Source organism: Vitis riparia, chromosome 1 (genome assembly GCF_004353265.1).
Source record: "Vitis riparia cultivar Riparia Gloire de Montpellier isolate 1030 chromosome 1, EGFV_Vit.rip_1.0, whole genome shotgun sequence".
Lineage (NCBI taxonomy): Eukaryota > Viridiplantae > Streptophyta > Magnoliopsida > Vitales > Vitaceae > Vitis > Vitis riparia.
This window is the reverse complement of record NC_048431.1, coordinates 5,629,463-5,648,168: the sequence shown is the minus strand read 5'-3', so window position 1 is coordinate 5,648,168 and position 18,706 is coordinate 5,629,463. Positions and strand designations below refer to the sequence as shown.

Below are 18,706 nucleotides of genomic sequence, written 5' to 3'. Positions count from 1 at the left end.
ACCTATGGAGCTTCAATAACATGAGGGCTACATTGGATGCCATAAAAGGAAAGTTTTCATTAGAGTACTCAGAAGATTTACTTCATCATGAAAGTCCTAAAAGGTTTTCTTCCCTTTAAATTCTACACTAGATGACAAGATATGATTTTTGTTAAAAGGAATGATGCAATTCTATACACATTTGCAATATCTAGCCCTTACATCATGGCTTAGGCTTTTCCTAAACCCACGTGAGGTACTTAGACAACTCAATTCATTTTATGTTGTTAAATCAATTTTTTCCATGTACATAGCTTGCTAGGCTAAGCAATGCACATGACTAGGAAGTTTGGATTAGAACTAAGAGCAATTGTATTGCACAAGAATGCTTATAATATTAGGAAGCTCTCAAATTGTGTGGTGTTTTAACCAAACGAGGTCACCTCTTATTCATTGGCACCCAAAGAATTTTGCGAAACCCACAAAGGTTTCCCACAAATCTAGAACTCTCTAAAAATGCCTATATAAAAATAATGTATAAATCTATATACAAGAGTTCGCTAGAACTCTTTAAAACACCCCCTACACTTCCTTTGTCTTCCAACATCGTGTAAAGATGTGTGGACATCTCTAAGCTTCTCTAGAAGCTTCCACGCTACTCCATTAGTTGATTAGTGTGGATTGCTCCATAAGGTACTAGAAGCTACCCACTAAACGCAAGTAAGAGTCATTTGAGCAAGTTGTATACTTAGGTCTAATTCCATAAACTATTGTGCACATTGTTCATTTCTCCCTTGAACAAAATCCTCTAAATATGTAAAGATCTAACCACTCATTCTTGGGAAGCAAGAAAGTAAAAATTAATGATATGGAATAGAAAATTCAATGTATACAAACACACACTAACTCTAATTCTACGCAGAAAATCAAAGTACGATTAATACATCAATGTCTTTAAATCATTTTCAACAACCCTAATAATGAAATATTAAACACACACTAACCCTAATATCACATGGCAACATCCTAACATGCCACATAAGCAAATAAAATATGCACAAAAGTCATTTATCAAAGTTTTACAACCCAAAACAACAAGTTCAATGTCCATTTTGATTTCAATATAAATTGAAATCTAAATTTGGATTTGAGCATAAGGAGAAAATCAGAGTTTCCTTTTCTCTTCAATTTTGAAAATTGAATTATAGGGCTAACACCAAATTTCCAATTTGTGCACAACAAAAATCAAAATGCTCCTAAATTGAATCTTCAAAATCGATTTCCAAATTGATTTTCAAAGTTGAATTTTGCTCCTTCCCTTCTGAAATTGAAATTGAAATGTTGTTACTCTTACAAAGATTACTCATAATTTTGTGATTTGTAGAGTGCTTTCAAGGTTTAATTGATAATAAATTTTGTGAGAAAAGAGATTAATCAACTTGAAGAGGGTAAAGGATGATAATGTCCAAATTTGTAATGCAAAAGAGATAGTTATATTTGTTGGAATTTAGAGAACACGAAGAATATATGAAGTTGATATATGGAGTATGAAATTTGAGGGTATTTGATTCATATTTTTAGTCAAGCAAATTGGTTTGCATCAAATTTTGGATTGATTGGAGGTAGCCAACTTGGTATGAAAGGAAGGAGATTGAAAATGTGTTAAAGAGAACCTGAAAATCATGGATTAGAAATTTTGCACTAACATATGAAATTTGGCATGGTCATACGACTTGGGATGGAGGAGAAGTTGCAGTAAACTCATGCGAAATTTTGCACACACATGTCAACCGTTTAGAGAGCATTTCAGCTACTATTGTTGCCAGTCAACTTGGATTTTTGCATGTTCATGCAAAAATGTTAATCCTCATGCAAAATTGTTGTTCTTGGTGTCAAATCTTAGATTTTTGAATGATTCAAGAAACCCAATGAGATGATGTCGAAGTGTCCTTCATTTATTTAAACTATAAATAGGAATTGTAATCTTGTAAAAACAAATTTTAGAACTTTTTAAACCAGGAGATTGTGGATATTTCATGCAGTTTGGAGGAAAAGTGTCCGTTACTATGGGAAAAGTAATGGCTAAATTTACCGCCCTCCCTCCCCTTCCTCTTCAAGAGTTCTGGGAATAAAAAAAACCTCCCCTTCTCGCCTTTGTGACGAATTCAGGTGGTGGAAAAACCTATAGGCTGCTGCGGCCCCCATCTGAGAAAAAAATCCCATATCCATAACTGGGAAAACCTAATCTGAGCTCATGAGCCACTGTTTGATCATTAATCGATTGCAGAATAGCCAAAAGGACGGAGATCACCGTGTCCTGCGCTCACAATCTCCACTATTTCCACGACTAAACAGAAATGGAAAGTGTTGATAACGGCCGTCAATTCATGTCCACCAGCGTCTTGCCACTTCACCGTTGCACCGAAATCCCGTGCCTTTGAAAGTGAAACAGACCTCCCTCGACCACCATTTCCCAACCCAGCAGATCCGCTTGGGTTTTGAAGCCTTTGCAGCATCAAAAGCTACAATGCTTTACTTTATTCTCCTCTTTTTAAAAAGTTCCAGCAGATCTCACTTCAAGGCAAACTCACAAGCACGTGCACCCTCGTGAGCAAGGCACCGCCTACCTGACACCATTACAAAAGCTCGGCCATAGAAAATGGAATATTTGACCAAACAAGGCCATAAGCGACCTCACAGGTATTATTGAACCTAACCACTAAAAGGAAACAGTTGGGTTATCAGGAGCCTCCTAAATTAAAAACATAAGCCAGCAAAATTAGGTTATTTCGGGAATTTTAAAAGCAACTTGGCAGGAAGAGCGCCTATCATTATTGGCGCAAAATTTCCCTTGGTGGCCCTCATAGCAAACAAAACTCGGAAGTGACGTCTCCGGAATGCAAATGAATTAGATTCTAAACATCATGAAGAACCCCACAACTGTAGCCACAATACGAAATTCGCGGAGACCACATGCTTCTGCGAGGAAGGTAATAGTACGAAATTCACTACGGGCTCTTAAAAGGTTAATGGTCTTTGAGTAAATATGAGAATGAGGATGCCTAAACCCCCAGTTCCATCATAGAGGTTAAAGGCGGAGCCTAACAGTTTTTGCACCAAAAAGGTGGTCATTGGCTTAGAACTCTTAGTCTACGTTGGCACCTGAAGCAGACTTGAGGAGAGCCCTCAAAGGCCGTGCTATCATTAACCATAATACGTTTCCAGTTTCTTGTTATAGAAAACTTCTTCAATTTATTTGATATTCTACAAAGGGTACTGCTTGCCAATATAAGCACATTCCTATCTCGAAGCAGCATTTTTTTTTCCTCCCCAATAACAGTGACAAATATTTCTATCATTTGCAGAGACAGGCACTGCCCATGATACTAAGAAACAAGTGCCTAGGATCTAGTTTCCTTTCACCACAATCAATGGCTTGGAACCACCAAAGATTAATAACCAACAACTAGATGATAACACAACCATAGAAACTCTAATCTTGATCTCATTACAAGAATATTAACAAACCTGAACCAACAACAATCACACTAGCTGCAGATTACAAATTTAAACTGAGAAGTAGGGTAAAAAACGAGAGGGATCAAAGAAAAGACCAATAAGCTACCTATACAACAAACACACAACCACTGCCACTCAAACAAAAACTCCCAAAAGGTTAGCCCAACTTCAATATCTTCCTTTTTTTCTTTTTTGTTGATTTCTAAGCACAGGATGGCATCCAGTCTAAGTCAGAAGCACACACCGATTTCGTCCTTAGCTTGCTCATTTTTGACATTTTACTCTCTTTCTAAACCCCATTGAACACAGGGTCACCGGCATGCGAGTTATATCTTATAATCAATCACAAAAGAGTAAAAAAAAATAGGAGTGTAAAGGAACAACCAAAGAACATGCCCTATGCAGATTTACTCCTGCTTCTGCAAATGGGACTTCTTGCTATTGCGTGCTCCTTGTTAATCCTCCTCGTGCTATGTTTCTGCAAAAATGACAGCCTCTTAGCTTTTAACAGTATTGTATTTTCAATTAACTGAAATAATATGGTCTAGCATACAAAATTTTGTTTTGCAATCAGCTCAAAAGACCATAGTTGAAGCGCAGGCAAAATAGGACAGCACTAGAAAACCAAGCAAAAGACATGGTTTTTACAAGCCACACCCACATATGGCAATAATTCAGGTAAAATCTGTAGACCATTGGCCATACTTAAATTTCTTTGGAGAATCCCAATAATACTAGCAAAGTGAAAGCCCAAATAGTTATATACAAACTTTAAAACATACTTTATCACATACCACTATTAACCACCTAATGGATTCAGCACCTAACTTAAAAGCAGTCCATAACACATATACCTTCCTTACTAAATATATCCCCTCCCAAACTCACCAAGAACCAAGCAGGTTGAGGAAAGTTCACAGTTTGGTCAGATCCACATCTAACCAAACACAAAACTAATAACCAATGAGCCACTCCCATCTTAGCAAATGCTAAACTTCTATGGTTCTACCAACCTATACCTAACCCAGGATTCTAAACTAGTCACATGGATCTTTCTATCTATAAGACAAACTAAAGTAATTAAGCAAATCAACAAATAAAGGGAAGTGATACAAAACTATCTTTGTAAAGAGGACAGTAATAAGGTAACTCAGTTTCTAAATGCAAATGGCTATACCAACAATGTGATAAGAAAGCTTCAGTCCTTTCAACCAGGAATGATTCTCTACAACATTTTATGCCAGCAAGTATCTAGGCCTTTCACAAAGATGTGTGAAGCCTCTAATTTTAGGCCAGCACCTTTCAATGTTTCAGGAGCACATCTAACATATTTCTACTAACGCACTAGCTTATCATTTACTATGAAACTAGAAAATAACATTAGACAACTCCTTATTTAATAAATATGAAACATAATGGAAGCAACTTTACACTCAATATGAAAGTGATATGATAAAAAAAACTGAATTTCCTACTGCTGCTTTCTAAACTCTTGATTTCATCATCTTATGCTTATTTTTGAGTTTGTCTCTCTTTCCTTTAGTCTTTTGTGCTCATTGATAAGACAAATATTACAAAAAGCATCATGCAAAGGGCTTTGAACATTCCATTATAAACACAGAAGTACATAAAAAATTTAATAGCTACATTTCAGCAATAGGCAATAGCAGTACTGCACTCCATATATATGCAAATAAAAATAATAAACCACTTCTAACACTTAGCTGTTAGTTATTAAGAGCCTCCAATTTGTGTTGTGATTTCTAAAACACAATAACAGAATAACAGAGAGCATAAAACAATTTCGTCAAATTGTAGCCAACAAACTCTAGACCTCTAAAGCCTAAGTCCTCAACTTAAGGCAGCTATTCATCCTATCAGATTAGAAATTCAACACTCTATCTACAGGCAAAAGACAATCATAAAATGAGAAGATTCATAATTTTAATTTATTATTTGCTTTTATATTAATAAAAGAAATTTCAGTATGCTCAAAAAATCTTCTTACATTTACAAGTCACTGGTATAGTAATTTCACTAAGCACATGTACTCAATCACTTTATTTACTAGCTTCTATGTTACTAAAAAAAAATAAGCAAATCAAGGAATCCTTTCCCATTTACAAATCCCAGATATGGCACATATATTCAGCACATTTAATTGATCTACTCTTGCTATGCAACATCAATGCTTCTTCATTCTTATATATTATACACAGATTATATCATAAACCAATTTTATTTCCTTCTCATGAAAGTAAAAAAAAACAGAGCTTGCAAACATTCCAACCCCACTCTTGTGCACAACCTGCAAGTCCAAATATCTAATACATAAGGGAAGAAAAACACACATGGAAAACTGGATATGTGATAAATATTTTGTTTCTAATGCATCAATTTGATGGCCAAAAAAACAGTAGCCTATATTCTCTGGATGTTGTTTAGTTTTAAAGGGACAACCTTTCAATGTGATTCATTGAATAAAAGTAAGTCTTCAAACTTATCCCAACTATAACAAAGATTAATCTCTACAGACATTGATCATGGTCCTTAGTTATTCAATGCAGTATGTGCATGGAATTGAGCATTGGTCTAGCTTCCAAAGAAGATACACATAAGCCCCAGGTAACCTGGAAGTGTTAATAAGGATTTTTTATTTTTTTTTTTATGAGAAAGTACTAACAAGGAAATTGCAGTTTCTGACACAATATTAGAGAATAATTTGCTCAAAAAGTATGTAGTTTGAGTCACATAACTATTTCTTAACAAAAAGAGGAGAAAGAGATAGCTCCTCAAAATGGTGTCTTCAAGACTAAAATGAAATGCAATCATTTCATGGATAAAATAATGTTATTAGACCTCATGACTTCACCACAAACAAGCATCAATAAATAACTCCTACTAGTTGGACAATCTAGCAATATTTCATGATTATAAAATCTAGCAATATTTCATAATTATGTAGCACTGGCAATACACAATCTAGCAATACCTCATGATTATACAATCTAACTCCTACAAAAAAAAGGTGCCAATATCATGATGAACAAAAAGAGTGGCAGCAAATCAAATATCATTGCTATGATCTAACTAATGAAATAAAGCTTTTAGTAGTAGAACCTGGTCAAGAAACAGTAAGGTCATAAATACACCAAAGAGTATATTCCTTATCTACTGACATAAGCCATGCAAAAAATACTGAAATAAAAAAAGTACACTATCAACACATTCCTTTTCCAGGCTTATGCCAAAATATATAATTGTGATCATAGATCTTAAAAAGGAAGAATGAAAGATAAAAATGAGTAATATAAGTACCTCCCAGGAAGCAGCTGAGTGTTAGACACAGGTCCCTTGGAACTGCCAAATCTCTTGGCCCTATTTTCATGATCTTTCTCCACACGCATGGCAGCTACCTCCTTCTCCATGGCAGCAACTTCCCTTCTCATCTTCTTAGCCTCAACTTCCATTGCCTTGGTTAATGTATCTACCTTCTTAGCTAGCATCTGAAAAAGAATTACATCCAAATACATGAGCAAAAATATGAATTAAAGCATCATAAGACAGATGAGGACAAGAATACCAACCTCAATAGCATCATCCTTATCTTTGAGGCTTTGATCTTTTTCATGACCAGCTTTCCTCAAAGAAACGACCTCTTTTTGCAGCATATCATATAACACCCCTGGGACACTATCCTCTGTGTCCACTACTGGAAACTCATTAGGTTTTTCATCCGAATTTCCCTTCCATGCATCATGCACCTCAATATCCTTGGTTGCATCACAAGATTGGTTGAGTGCATAATTTGGCAGTGTTCCATTTAAGAGAACTTTGCCCCTGTCTAATGACCTTGTGCCACCATCAAATGATTTTGATGTCCCTTTAGCATGTCTCAACACCGAACTGCTGCCAGAGGACAGAGATGATCTCAACTGAGAAGTTGGTGTTCTCTTGGATAAAAAGCCATTGGGGATAAATTTGGAGATGTTATCAGCTCCACCCAGAGACTGGCGACGGGAAGGCCCATTGCTCACACTTCTTACCTCTGGTGTAGAACGATTGTTACTGTTTGAAGATCCTCTCAAACTCTCTTCAATAACTTTGAGCCGCAGGTGATATTTTTCCTGCACAGTACAATTCAAAAGTTCTATTTTCAAGAACCATGTGGAAAATATTGCAGAGCTTAGACATGTATATTCTGAAAAAACAAATTATTTACTTTCAATTGTGCTTCAGATTTTGCAGTTCTTTCCGTTATAGCAAGCTTGTCCCTGAGTTGCTGCATTTCCCCCTGTAACAAGAGGTTTTGGTAACAATTACAAACTGTGGAAACTACAAAAGCCAAACACACTCATGATCAAAGAAAAAGAAACAGTAAATAATAGCTCAAGTTTTGAAACAATAAGAACTTCAGAGTATTTACTTGCAAGAATCGCCGTTCCTCTAGCCATTGTTTTACGGGCATCACCTTGTCATTAGCATCTTTCCATTCATTTGCTACAACTACTGCCACCCTGTTTGCAGTTACCTTTGCACGGGCCAGCTCCCTGTCAAGGGTTTTTCTTTCCTCCTGAAGGTCCAAAAGAAAAGGAAAGACAACTCAACAATGATAGAACACATGGCATATGCCAACTAGATGCAAAAATATAAGCCTGAAATGACTTGCAATGTTCAATATTTATTGTTTAAACTATGGCACATTACATTCATCTCTTGAACTTTCCGTTGGTAATCTCTGACAGCATTTGCAGCTGCACCACCAGCCAGAACAGCCTCTTCAAGCTCCCTTACAGTTTGGGTTAGTTTTTCGACCTCTGCAACCTTTTGGCGATGCATCTTATCCAAAATTTTATTTTCTTCCTAGTATACAAAAGGATTTGACATATAAACTCATGCTAATTAAACAAAGGAAGATTACACAAAAAAAATCCAAAACAAAATAAAAGAAAAGATAATATGCCCCAAGTTCACATTGCATTGGAAAACAAAACAGCATGGGCAATCACAATACCTGGCAAATTTCTATTTGTTTCATCAGCTCTTGGTTCTTATTCTGAAGATCATCCACCATAGAGGCCTTTGCCAATGCAACCTGAACAGTCCTCTCAGCTTCAAGTAAAGCTGCTTCTTTTGATTTGGTAAGGCGATCTAGTGCTTTGTTGTCATCCTGCAGCTTTGCTATCTGAAAAGAACCAATACAGCCAAACAATCATATAACTACTATTTATCATCTATGAGGAGTTTTACTTTGAGAAAGAATCGTCATTAAAAGTTTAAAGGCCACATGCAATAACTACCTCCTGTCGAGCAAGCTTGAGCTCAGCCTCCAACGGTGCAAGAATCGCTTCAATGGGAGGCATATCGTCATCCTTCTGCGCAGCATGAACCCTTCTAAGAGTGGCTTCTGCTGCAAATTGAGCAGCCATGGAGGCCTTCTTTTCATCATTGATTTTCTTGATCTCGAGATTCTGCAAAAAACAATTGTTAGGACAAAACTGCAAAACACACACACACAAAACTTATAAAGACAAATGAAAGGGTTTCATGCAATACCTTGCTTTCTAGAAGAGATTCTGTTAACTTAAGCTTCTCCTCCACCTTTGACAGTTCTTCCGTAATCTAAGGTACAGTAGAAGAAAACAAGGGAAAACAGAATCAGTGCATGCTCTAAACACATAACATTCTAAAGATTTAGACAAATAAAAAGAAATAATTTCCAAAATAAGGTCAGCAGAGTTTCTCCTAGCAATATCCTAAAACTCCCCAGATCATAACAACATAAACTATAACACAGTTACACAACATAAGAAATGACCACGAATAGATCATGAAGCATTAAACATGGGATAATCTCATCACATGTTGAATCCATCTCCTTATTCCTACCCTATCTAAATAAAATTAGAAAATAAATATAGTCATCTACAAAGCAACAACTTCAACATAAATTTACAAAACTTCAGGAGCATTAATAACCAACCTGAAAAATTTTAACCTCCAGATATAGATAAATCTTAATCCTGCATTGAATTGACATTATCTTCTATGCTTTTGATACCTAGTATCAATACAATTTCTTATATCAAAATGAAATGCATATGCATATGCATAGAAAAAAAGAAAGATATTTTATCATTTAGTAGAAGTGTATAGGATTTACTTTTCCCAATAAGGCAATAATCAACCAGAGCCATAAGCAACACAGCTTGCTAAAATATAGTGAGTGGGATATGAAAACCCTAAGAGAAATAAACTGACCAACTATCGGTCCAGAGCTTATGCTTTGTAAGATTTCGTCACTATATGAAAATTAATCAAAATGCATTACTGTATAAAGCCACCAAAATATTTAATCCAATGACAATAATTGCACATTGAAATACCACATCCAAGATAAGATTAAAACTGAAAATTAGACATAACATATAGAGATAAACCGGTTAATAAATATGCCAAGTCATAAAGACCAGGAATTGATGGTGATGACGATGAAGTTAATTGAACAAATAGGAAAAAAAAAATGCAATATTTAGAATGAAAAAAGTAGAAGCGGATATTAGAAATGACCTCTTCGACGGCCTTTTCTCTAAGACGTTCCGAAAACCTTAAAGCCTTGATCTCCGCTTGTGCTTCCCCCAATTCTCGATCCTTATCTGCAAAATCAACGCAAGAATCAAGCACAACAAAAAGAGACAAGCTCATCGACCGGAAATACATCCGAATCCCCCCTAAAAACACCGGATCGAGCCGCATTCGCACCTCTGACTTCATTCTCCAACCGATTCAACTCAACTTTCACCGGATCCGACCCGTGCAAAAGGTTTATGAACTCATCCGCATCCAAGCTGGGGCGCACCGACGCCCTCCTCCTGGAACTCCCCTTCCCCTCCTTGAAGGATTGCGATACCGTCAGCGGAGGAGTGGATACCACATACACCGCCTCATTCGCCGGCGGCCGGCCACCATTGCCGCCGTTCTCGCTGTAGCTCAGCTCCGCCGGAGAAACACTCGCTATGTCGCCGGAAATCTCGGCCATGACGGATCTGGGAAGGTCCTTCACATCCGAGTCCACCGAAACCTCAAATTTCGGGATCGGAAAAGCTCTAGGGCTGCAAATCAAGGAGATTTCAGAGAGATAAAGTAGCGTGGAGAGAAAGAGTGAACTTGAAAATGCCTTTGTTCGGTTTCTCTCTCTACACTGTGATTTAAATCTGCGTTTCTCTCCCTATAATGTGGCTTAAATCTGTGCTTCTCTCTATAATGTGATTTAAATCCGTGTTTCTCTCTCCTGAGATTTTTGAGTCTCTCTCTCTAGAAATGAGAGAAAGAAAGAGATAGAGAGATTGTTTACTATATTAATTGATTGATTGTTAAAATAATACCACTCTGTTAGCAGAGACCACTACTCTCCGCAAGAGAGAAACAGTGTCTACTTATCTTAAAGGGCCTTTGCTCACCTCCGGTCTTCCACTCGCTTCCATGCATTTTTAATATTAAAAATAAAAAAATAAAATAAATCATTTTAATTTAATCCACCTGTCGTATTTATAATTCAAACCTATAATTAATTTTGATTAAATCAGTTATTTAATGTTATAACTATAAAATTAAATAATTTGGTGGGTAGATAAATCTATTATAAGATCATTTATTTAAAATTTGATTTCAAATTTATTATTCCAACTTTCAATGCATTTTCCACTTATGACTTATTTACAAGTGATTTTCGTGCTTTTAACCGTTTGGCTTTTATTACGAATCAATTATGTTTGCATAAAAATCAAAAAATGTATTTTAGTAGTAGATTTAATAATATATCATATAAGTATATAACAAACAAATAATTTTAAAATAAATATTTGATAGATATTAAAGCAGAAAGTTTTTTTGGGAGTCATACATATTTCCTAATGCGATGATATCATTTTTTATAAAAATGAAATATTACTTAAAATTATGTTTGGTTCTCGAAAAATATTAAATAAATAAATAAAAATATAAAAATATATATATATTTTTTGTCTTATCGAAAATATAAAAAAATTAAATATAATTAAAGCTAGTTAAAAACTTATATATTTTTAAATTATTTAATTTTTATATCGATTAATTAAAATAAGTAAAATGAAGTTGAAGTAAGAAATAAAAATAATTTATCAACTTTTGATTTATTTTTTATTTTTTTATTCTATTTTTCGTTTATATTTTCTTACCCTTACATTTTTTTCAAATTTTTCAGAAATCAAACATAAATATTTATCAAATAATTAGATAGATACTTTTTCTAAAAATAATTACATAATATCAAAAAATATTATGCAAATCATTTTATATATTTATATCAAAATACGAGGTGAATCTTCTTAAAAATGTTTCAAATAAAATCATTACGGATAAAAACACTAAGGTTAAGTTTGGTACTTAGAAAATTTGAAATAAATAAAATAGAAAAGAAAATTTGAATAAAAGAAAAAATAAAAAATATATTCAAAGTCTAAAATAAGTAAAATGGAGTTGAAGTAATAAATAAAAATAATTTATCACCTTTTGATTTATTTTTTGTTTTCTTTCATTCTATTTTTCGTTTATATTTTCTTACCCTTACATTTTTTTCAAATTTTTCAGAAATCAAACATAAATATTTATCAAATAATTAGGTAGATATTTTTTCTAAAAATAATTACATAATATCAAAAAATATTATGCAAATCATTTTATATATTTATATCAAAATATGAGGTGAATCTTCTTTAAAATGTTTCAAATAAAATCATTACGGATAAAAACACTAAGGTTAAGTTTGGTACTTAGAAAATTTGAAATAAATAAAATAGAGAAGAAAATTTGAATAAAATAAAAAATAAAAAATATATTCAAAGTCTAAAATAAGTAAAATGGAGTTGAAGTAATAAATAAAAATAATTTATCACCTTTTGATTTATTTTTTATTTTCTTTCATTCTATTTTTTGTTTATATTTTCTTACCCTTACATTTTTTTCAAATTTTTCATAAATTAAACATAAATATTTATCAAATAATTAGATAGATATTTTTTCTAAAAATAATTACATAATATCAAAAAATATTATGCAAATCATTTAATATATTTATAACAAAATATGAGGTGAATCTTCTTAAAAATGTTTCAAATAAAATCATTACGGATAAAAACACTAAGGTTAAGTTTGGTACTTATAAAATTTGAAATAAATAAAATAGAGAAGAAAAATTGAATAAAATAAAAAATAAAAAATATATTCAAAGTCTAAAATAAGTAAAATGGAGTTGAAGTAATAAATAAAAATAATTTATCACCTTTTGATTTATTTTTTATTTTCTTTCATTCTATTTTTTGTTTATATTTTCTTACCCTTACATTTTTTTCAAATTTTTCAGAAATCAAACATAAATATTTATCAAATAATTAGATAGATATTTTTTCTAAAAATAATTACATAATATCAAAAAATATTATGCAAATCATTCTATATATTTATATCAAAATATGAGGTGAATCTTCTTAAAAATGTTTCAAATAAAATCATTACGGATAAAAACACTAAGGTAAAGTTTTGTACTTAGAAAATTTGAAATAAATAAAATAGAGAGGAAAAATTGAATAAAAGAAAAAATAAAAAATATATTCAAAGTCAATAAATTATTTTTATATATTTTTTTCAAGTTTATTTTAATTATTTTATTTTATTATAAAGATAAAATGATTTTAAAATATATAAATTTGTAACAGATTCTAGTTATATTTTTTCTATAGTGAAACGGGAAAACAATTTTTTTAAGCATATTTTTTATGTTCTTTATACCTTTTGGGAACTAGATATAACTCAAACAAAATGCATTTTTATTAAAATCGTTGATAAACAATTTATAGTCTAAATTCCAATTTATTCTACTATTTATATTCTTAATCACATATGAGATATTACCACCAAGATATTGTTTTCATTCCCCTCTAAATTTTACTCTTTTAGAAAAAATAGAAATAAATTATTTTGTAATTATGTTTTGATATCTTTAGAAATATTAAATATGTTATGTAATATTTATATATGGTATGAAAAATAAAATAAAATGTTAAAAAGGAAGTTCAAAAAACATATGTAATTCGAAATATTATCGTAGTTAATAATTTTCTGTATGATTGAATTGTGGAGAAAGAAAAAAAAAAAAAAAGATATCATGTTGAATTTTATTTGTTTTTTATGATGTGTTTTTTTTGTATGTAAATAATTTTTTGTTTTTAAAAATATAAACCGGTTTTTTTATCTCACAACTAAATAGACTTTATATCTTATCACATATTCTATCATATGTTTTATTAAAAAAATGATAAAATATACTATTTCATTATCAACCAAATACGAGTTTTATAGAAAGTTTTTTTAGAAAATAATATTTAGATATAATAAAATATATTAGAATATGATATGCTGAGAAATTTTATCAAAAACATATATTATGTAACACAATTTACATTTAAATATTTCGCATTTTTTAAAATAACAAATATTGAATGCGTTTATTATTAAAAAAATTTATTGTTTGAAATTTATTCTATGATTTAAACTTAGTAAGTAATTTTTTACTTATCGTTAATAACATTTATAATTAAACTATTTATAAGATTTAAAATTCATAAACAAAAAAAAATTTGCATTATGTTATTATGTATACATCAATCATCATATATACATACACACACTAAATAGATATATTAGTATTGTTTTAGGTTTTACTATTCATATTGTTTTCAAATTAAAACTTTTACAGCATATTTGGTAACTATTTTAAAAAACAACTCTAAAAAATAGTTTTTAAAAATTGTTATATAATTTTTGTATAACAAAAGTTTGATTAAAAATCTAAAATATTATTAACTTGTTTTTAATATTTTTTAAAATAATTTTTATGTTTAATGTTTTATTTTTAATAATTCTATATATTCGCATAATTATTTTTTAAAACAACTCTTAAAAACAAGTCAAAATAAAAGAAAACAACTAAAAAATGTAATAATAAAAACACTTTGTTTTTTGTTTTTAAGATTATAAAATAAAAATTAGTTTTTTGTTATGAAAAAAAGAAAAGAAAATTATTTAGAAAAAATAGTTTCGAACAAGCCCTTAATTTGGTGTACTCCTTTTGTTTTGCAAAAGTAGTGATGTTAAAAAATTTGAGGAAAAAAATTGAAAGAAAAATAGATTAAAGGAATACGAGAGAAAAAAAAGTTTTGATGTGTTATTTCAATGGCTGAGTATGAAATTGTATAAAGGGAAACAATCATGGTATAAAATATATTTGGACTATATTTGGTCATCCAAAAATTTGTAGGAAAATGCTAAAAAAAATTAAATTTAGAGTAAATAAAATATTTTTGTATGTTACTTCAAATTTATTTACTTTTTTTTTATTTAAATATTAAATAATTTTAAAATATGTAATTCTTTATCACCTATTACTTATATCAATTACTGCGATAAAAAGTGAAATATATTTGACATCTAATTAATCTCTCATTTCATAGGTGGACATATAATCATTATTTTTCATTATAAATACTTAGCCCTAATATTCCCGTATCTACACTCTAAAAATTAACCATAATAATAAATCATAACATCAACACAAAATTTCCCACAAATAAAAATGTTCATGAGTTCTAGAAATCTCTAGAGTGAACAGGAACACAATAGAGAAGCTCTGCTGTTTTTGTCTAGTCTGCTATTTTAGGATAAGCAAGGTGCGCAGCGCGCACTCTGCTCGCTGTGGAAATACCGGAGCGCCTAATGTGCACGCTTGCTCAGTGTTGTTATTTATTTATTTTTAAATTAGAAAAATGTGTTTTCATGCTTTCATGCCCAAAAAAACTATAAAATAAAAATCTCATGTTATAAAATATTAAATTTAAATAATTATTTTAAAATAATTAAATATTTCATATATATATATATATATATATATATATATATATTTTATCAAATATTATTTTTAACAATTAAAATATTATCTTTTAATGATATAGATACCATATTTTATCATCTTATATATAATTTTTAATCTGTAAGTGTTGGTGTATGACTAAAAAGGAATGTCCGACTAGCTTCCAAAGCTTAAACGACGATTTCACCTACACACAACTTATGGTAGAGAGAGAACCCAATTAATAATTTATTTATTTATTTATTATTATTATTTTTAAAGAGTAGCGGTATACATTTTCTTGTAGTCATGGGTGCCTATTTTCTTATTGCTAAACTGTAACTTCTTGTTCGATGCCTTAATGGTGTATTTTATTGCGTTTAATTGCGTGTTATCATCTTTAATATCAATGATTACCAGCTCATAACCGTTGCCACGCCTTAATGAGCCTTAAAGACCAGTGTTTTAGTTTCGTAACAACTATGTCAATCAAAACACTTAATGTCTGTTGTAATTAATGTTTATTAGACGTATTAGGCGACATATTCAATACCTGAATGATTTTATATTTGTCTATAAACAAAACTATTGGTCCTGTATTATAAGGTTATGATTTAGACGACTCCAAATGATATATGGGAGTGTCCTATAATAAGTGCATGAAATTTGAATTATTTTAAAAGTATTTTTATTTTTATACGAGGTATGAAAACACTTTTTTGAAAATGGGTTTTTCAAGTGGTAATGGGAACTTCGAAGCACTCATCTTTAAAAATATAAACTAATTGGTTTTGGTAAGTGGAAAAAAAAAACTTTTTTTTAAATAACGCAATGGTTAAAGCTTTTGAATGTGATTTGAGATTATTGGATGTGGTTTAACTTTCGAGTGATGATTAGTAACGTTTTTTTATTCCACAAGTAATGTGTTGTTTCTCATTCATGGGGTAATTTTATTGTGGTCAAATGGATTAATTCTCAAGTTATGCCTCTTTCTTTGGTTTCTTAAATTAGTTTTGGTTGTTGTTGTGTTTTCTTTTATACTATACATGATTCATAGAAAATTTGAGGAAAAACGTGAGGGAAGAAAAATATAAATAAAAAATAGATTAAAATTTAGTAAATTATTTTTATTTGTTATTTCAAACTTACTTTATTTATTTTAACTCATCAATTTAAAGATTAAATAATTTTAAAATGTATAAATTTATAACAAATGTTAATTATATTTGATTTTTTTTATATTTTTTTATAATATAACTAATAAAAAAATAAAATTTTATTTAAAGTTTTTTTTTCTTTTCTTAGTATTGTACGAGATATAAATATAAAAACAATCACAAAATAAATGACTTTTTAAGAGTTAAATCATAAACAACAAGTATGAAAATAAAAATAAAGTTTTATTTGAGAAGTGTTTCAAAAACAATTATGAAGATTAAGTTTTAAGAATAGTTTTTGAAAACTCTTTTATGATATTCCTTTTTATATTTTGTAAAATAAAAGTTTGTTTCAAAACTTGAAATGTTTTTAGTTTATTTTTTTTTTTATGGTTTTTAAAAATAACTTTTATATATAATATTTTATTTTTAATCATTATTTATATTTGTATAATTATTTTTTTAAAACCATTATTTAAAAAAAGTTAGCAAATGTTATTTGAAAACATCATATTTTTTTAAGAACATAAAATTAGACTATATTTGAGGAGTGTTTTTTAAAACAAATTTTAAAATTAGTTTTTAAAAACTATTTTTTGATTTTCTATAGATTAAAAATCTGTTTAGAAACTTAAAATGTTTTTGACATATTTTTTATACTTTTTAAATATAATTTTAAAATATATAATATTTTATTTTTAATCATTCTCCATATATATATATATAATTATTTTTTAAAAGGATTTTTAGAAAACAAGTGAAAATAGTTAAAAGATGTTTTAAAAAAACATTGTGTTTTATGTTTTTAATAATAGAAAATAGTAAAAACACATGTTTTTTATTTTAAAAGATAGAAAACAAAAAATAGTTTTTTAGTTCTTAAATATGTTTTTCTATTTTTTAAAATAAATAATTGTTTTAAAAATATGAACAAAGTCTCCAATTTTATTATTTGATTTATCATAAAAATAAGAAAATAAACATAATACAACTATTTAAAATTTTATATATGTTTTTATATCATTTCCCCCTTTGGGTGGAAGACAAAAGGATATAGTAAATAAAACAAATTTCCATATTCAAAATTTTAAATAAAATTTTATTAATCTAATTTTAAAATTAATTTCAAAATCGACTTTTAAAAATTATATTGGAAGAGTTGTCACACACTCCTTAATCTCAAACTGTTTCTTGTCATCTTTATTCCGTGTTTGGGTGGGTAACCAAATTTAAAGAATTTCTAAATAAAATCAGAATTAGGGTCCAAACTTTCGTGTACAAAACAGACATGTTGCAGAATAGGAAGAAAAACCCAAATGAAGTGGTTGGCGTACCCAGTGTGTATGAGAGTATATACTATATACAGAGATGGGGTCCATGGGGATATAGACTACTGCTTTTGCTTTACACGGATCCTGAAGAAACGACACCAACCCAAGCCTAACCCGCCTCCACCTTCCCATGTTGCCATCAAAGACAGTTAGAACAGGGTCCCTATCCAAACCCACGTCGCCTTCATCCTGCTTAATGATGAATAATGCAGTTTTGGCTCACCCGAAGCCTGATTTAGAGACTCAGCGTCCGGACAGCAAATAAGATCATACTCACACTTCATAGAGAATCGGTTGCATTTCTCTCAAAAATATTTCTCATTACTTACCAAGACACCAAATGGGGTTGGTTTAACCCAAACAAAGGTTAGGGTATCAAATGCTCTCTCCGGTTTCATTTATTTGTATAAATAACAATTCCTTCCAAAGTTGAGTTTCATATTTATTTTCATAGTGGGTGGAAAGCGCATAGGTTTGAAGCGTGCAAGGACAACACTGAAGAAGGATTATGGGCTTTTATTATTGCACAGAAGTCATGACAAGGTATAAGACAACAAATGTTTAGGTAAAATTCACAAATTACAGCATGAAGCCAGCGTGTTAGCATCGAGGATGTGGCCTCGGAAAGCTTCAAACCGATGTTTGCCAGCCAAACAGCGAAATTGATTGATTGCGAATTTGAGAATAGGGTTGTCACTGCAGCAAACTGACCTCTGGTATGGTCCCCTTGACAAACCTTGTGCAACACTGCAAACACAATGGGCAGAAGAATTAAAAAA

General features: G+C 30.5%; 1 protein-coding gene across 1 annotated transcript; it reads right to left on the bottom strand.

Annotated features, from left to right (window-relative positions):
* Window positions 1–3,437: 3,437 nt before the first annotated feature.
* Window positions 3,438–10,849, bottom strand: LOC117917304 (microtubule-associated protein 70-2-like). Its single transcript, XM_034833534.1, has 11 exons — window positions 10,261–10,849; window positions 10,069–10,154; window positions 9,055–9,120; window positions 8,799–8,969; window positions 8,513–8,683; window positions 8,206–8,361; window positions 7,925–8,071; window positions 7,721–7,792; window positions 7,086–7,625; window positions 6,817–7,004; window positions 3,438–3,976 (listed from the first exon to the last, which is right to left on the bottom strand). Exons 1-11 carry the CDS (start codon window positions 10,535–10,537, stop codon window positions 3,937–3,939), a joined length of 1,914 nt encoding a protein of 637 aa, XP_034689425.1. The 5' UTR covers window positions 10,538–10,849; the 3' UTR covers window positions 3,438–3,936.
* Between the last annotated feature and the right edge of the window lie 7,857 nt (window positions 10,850–18,706).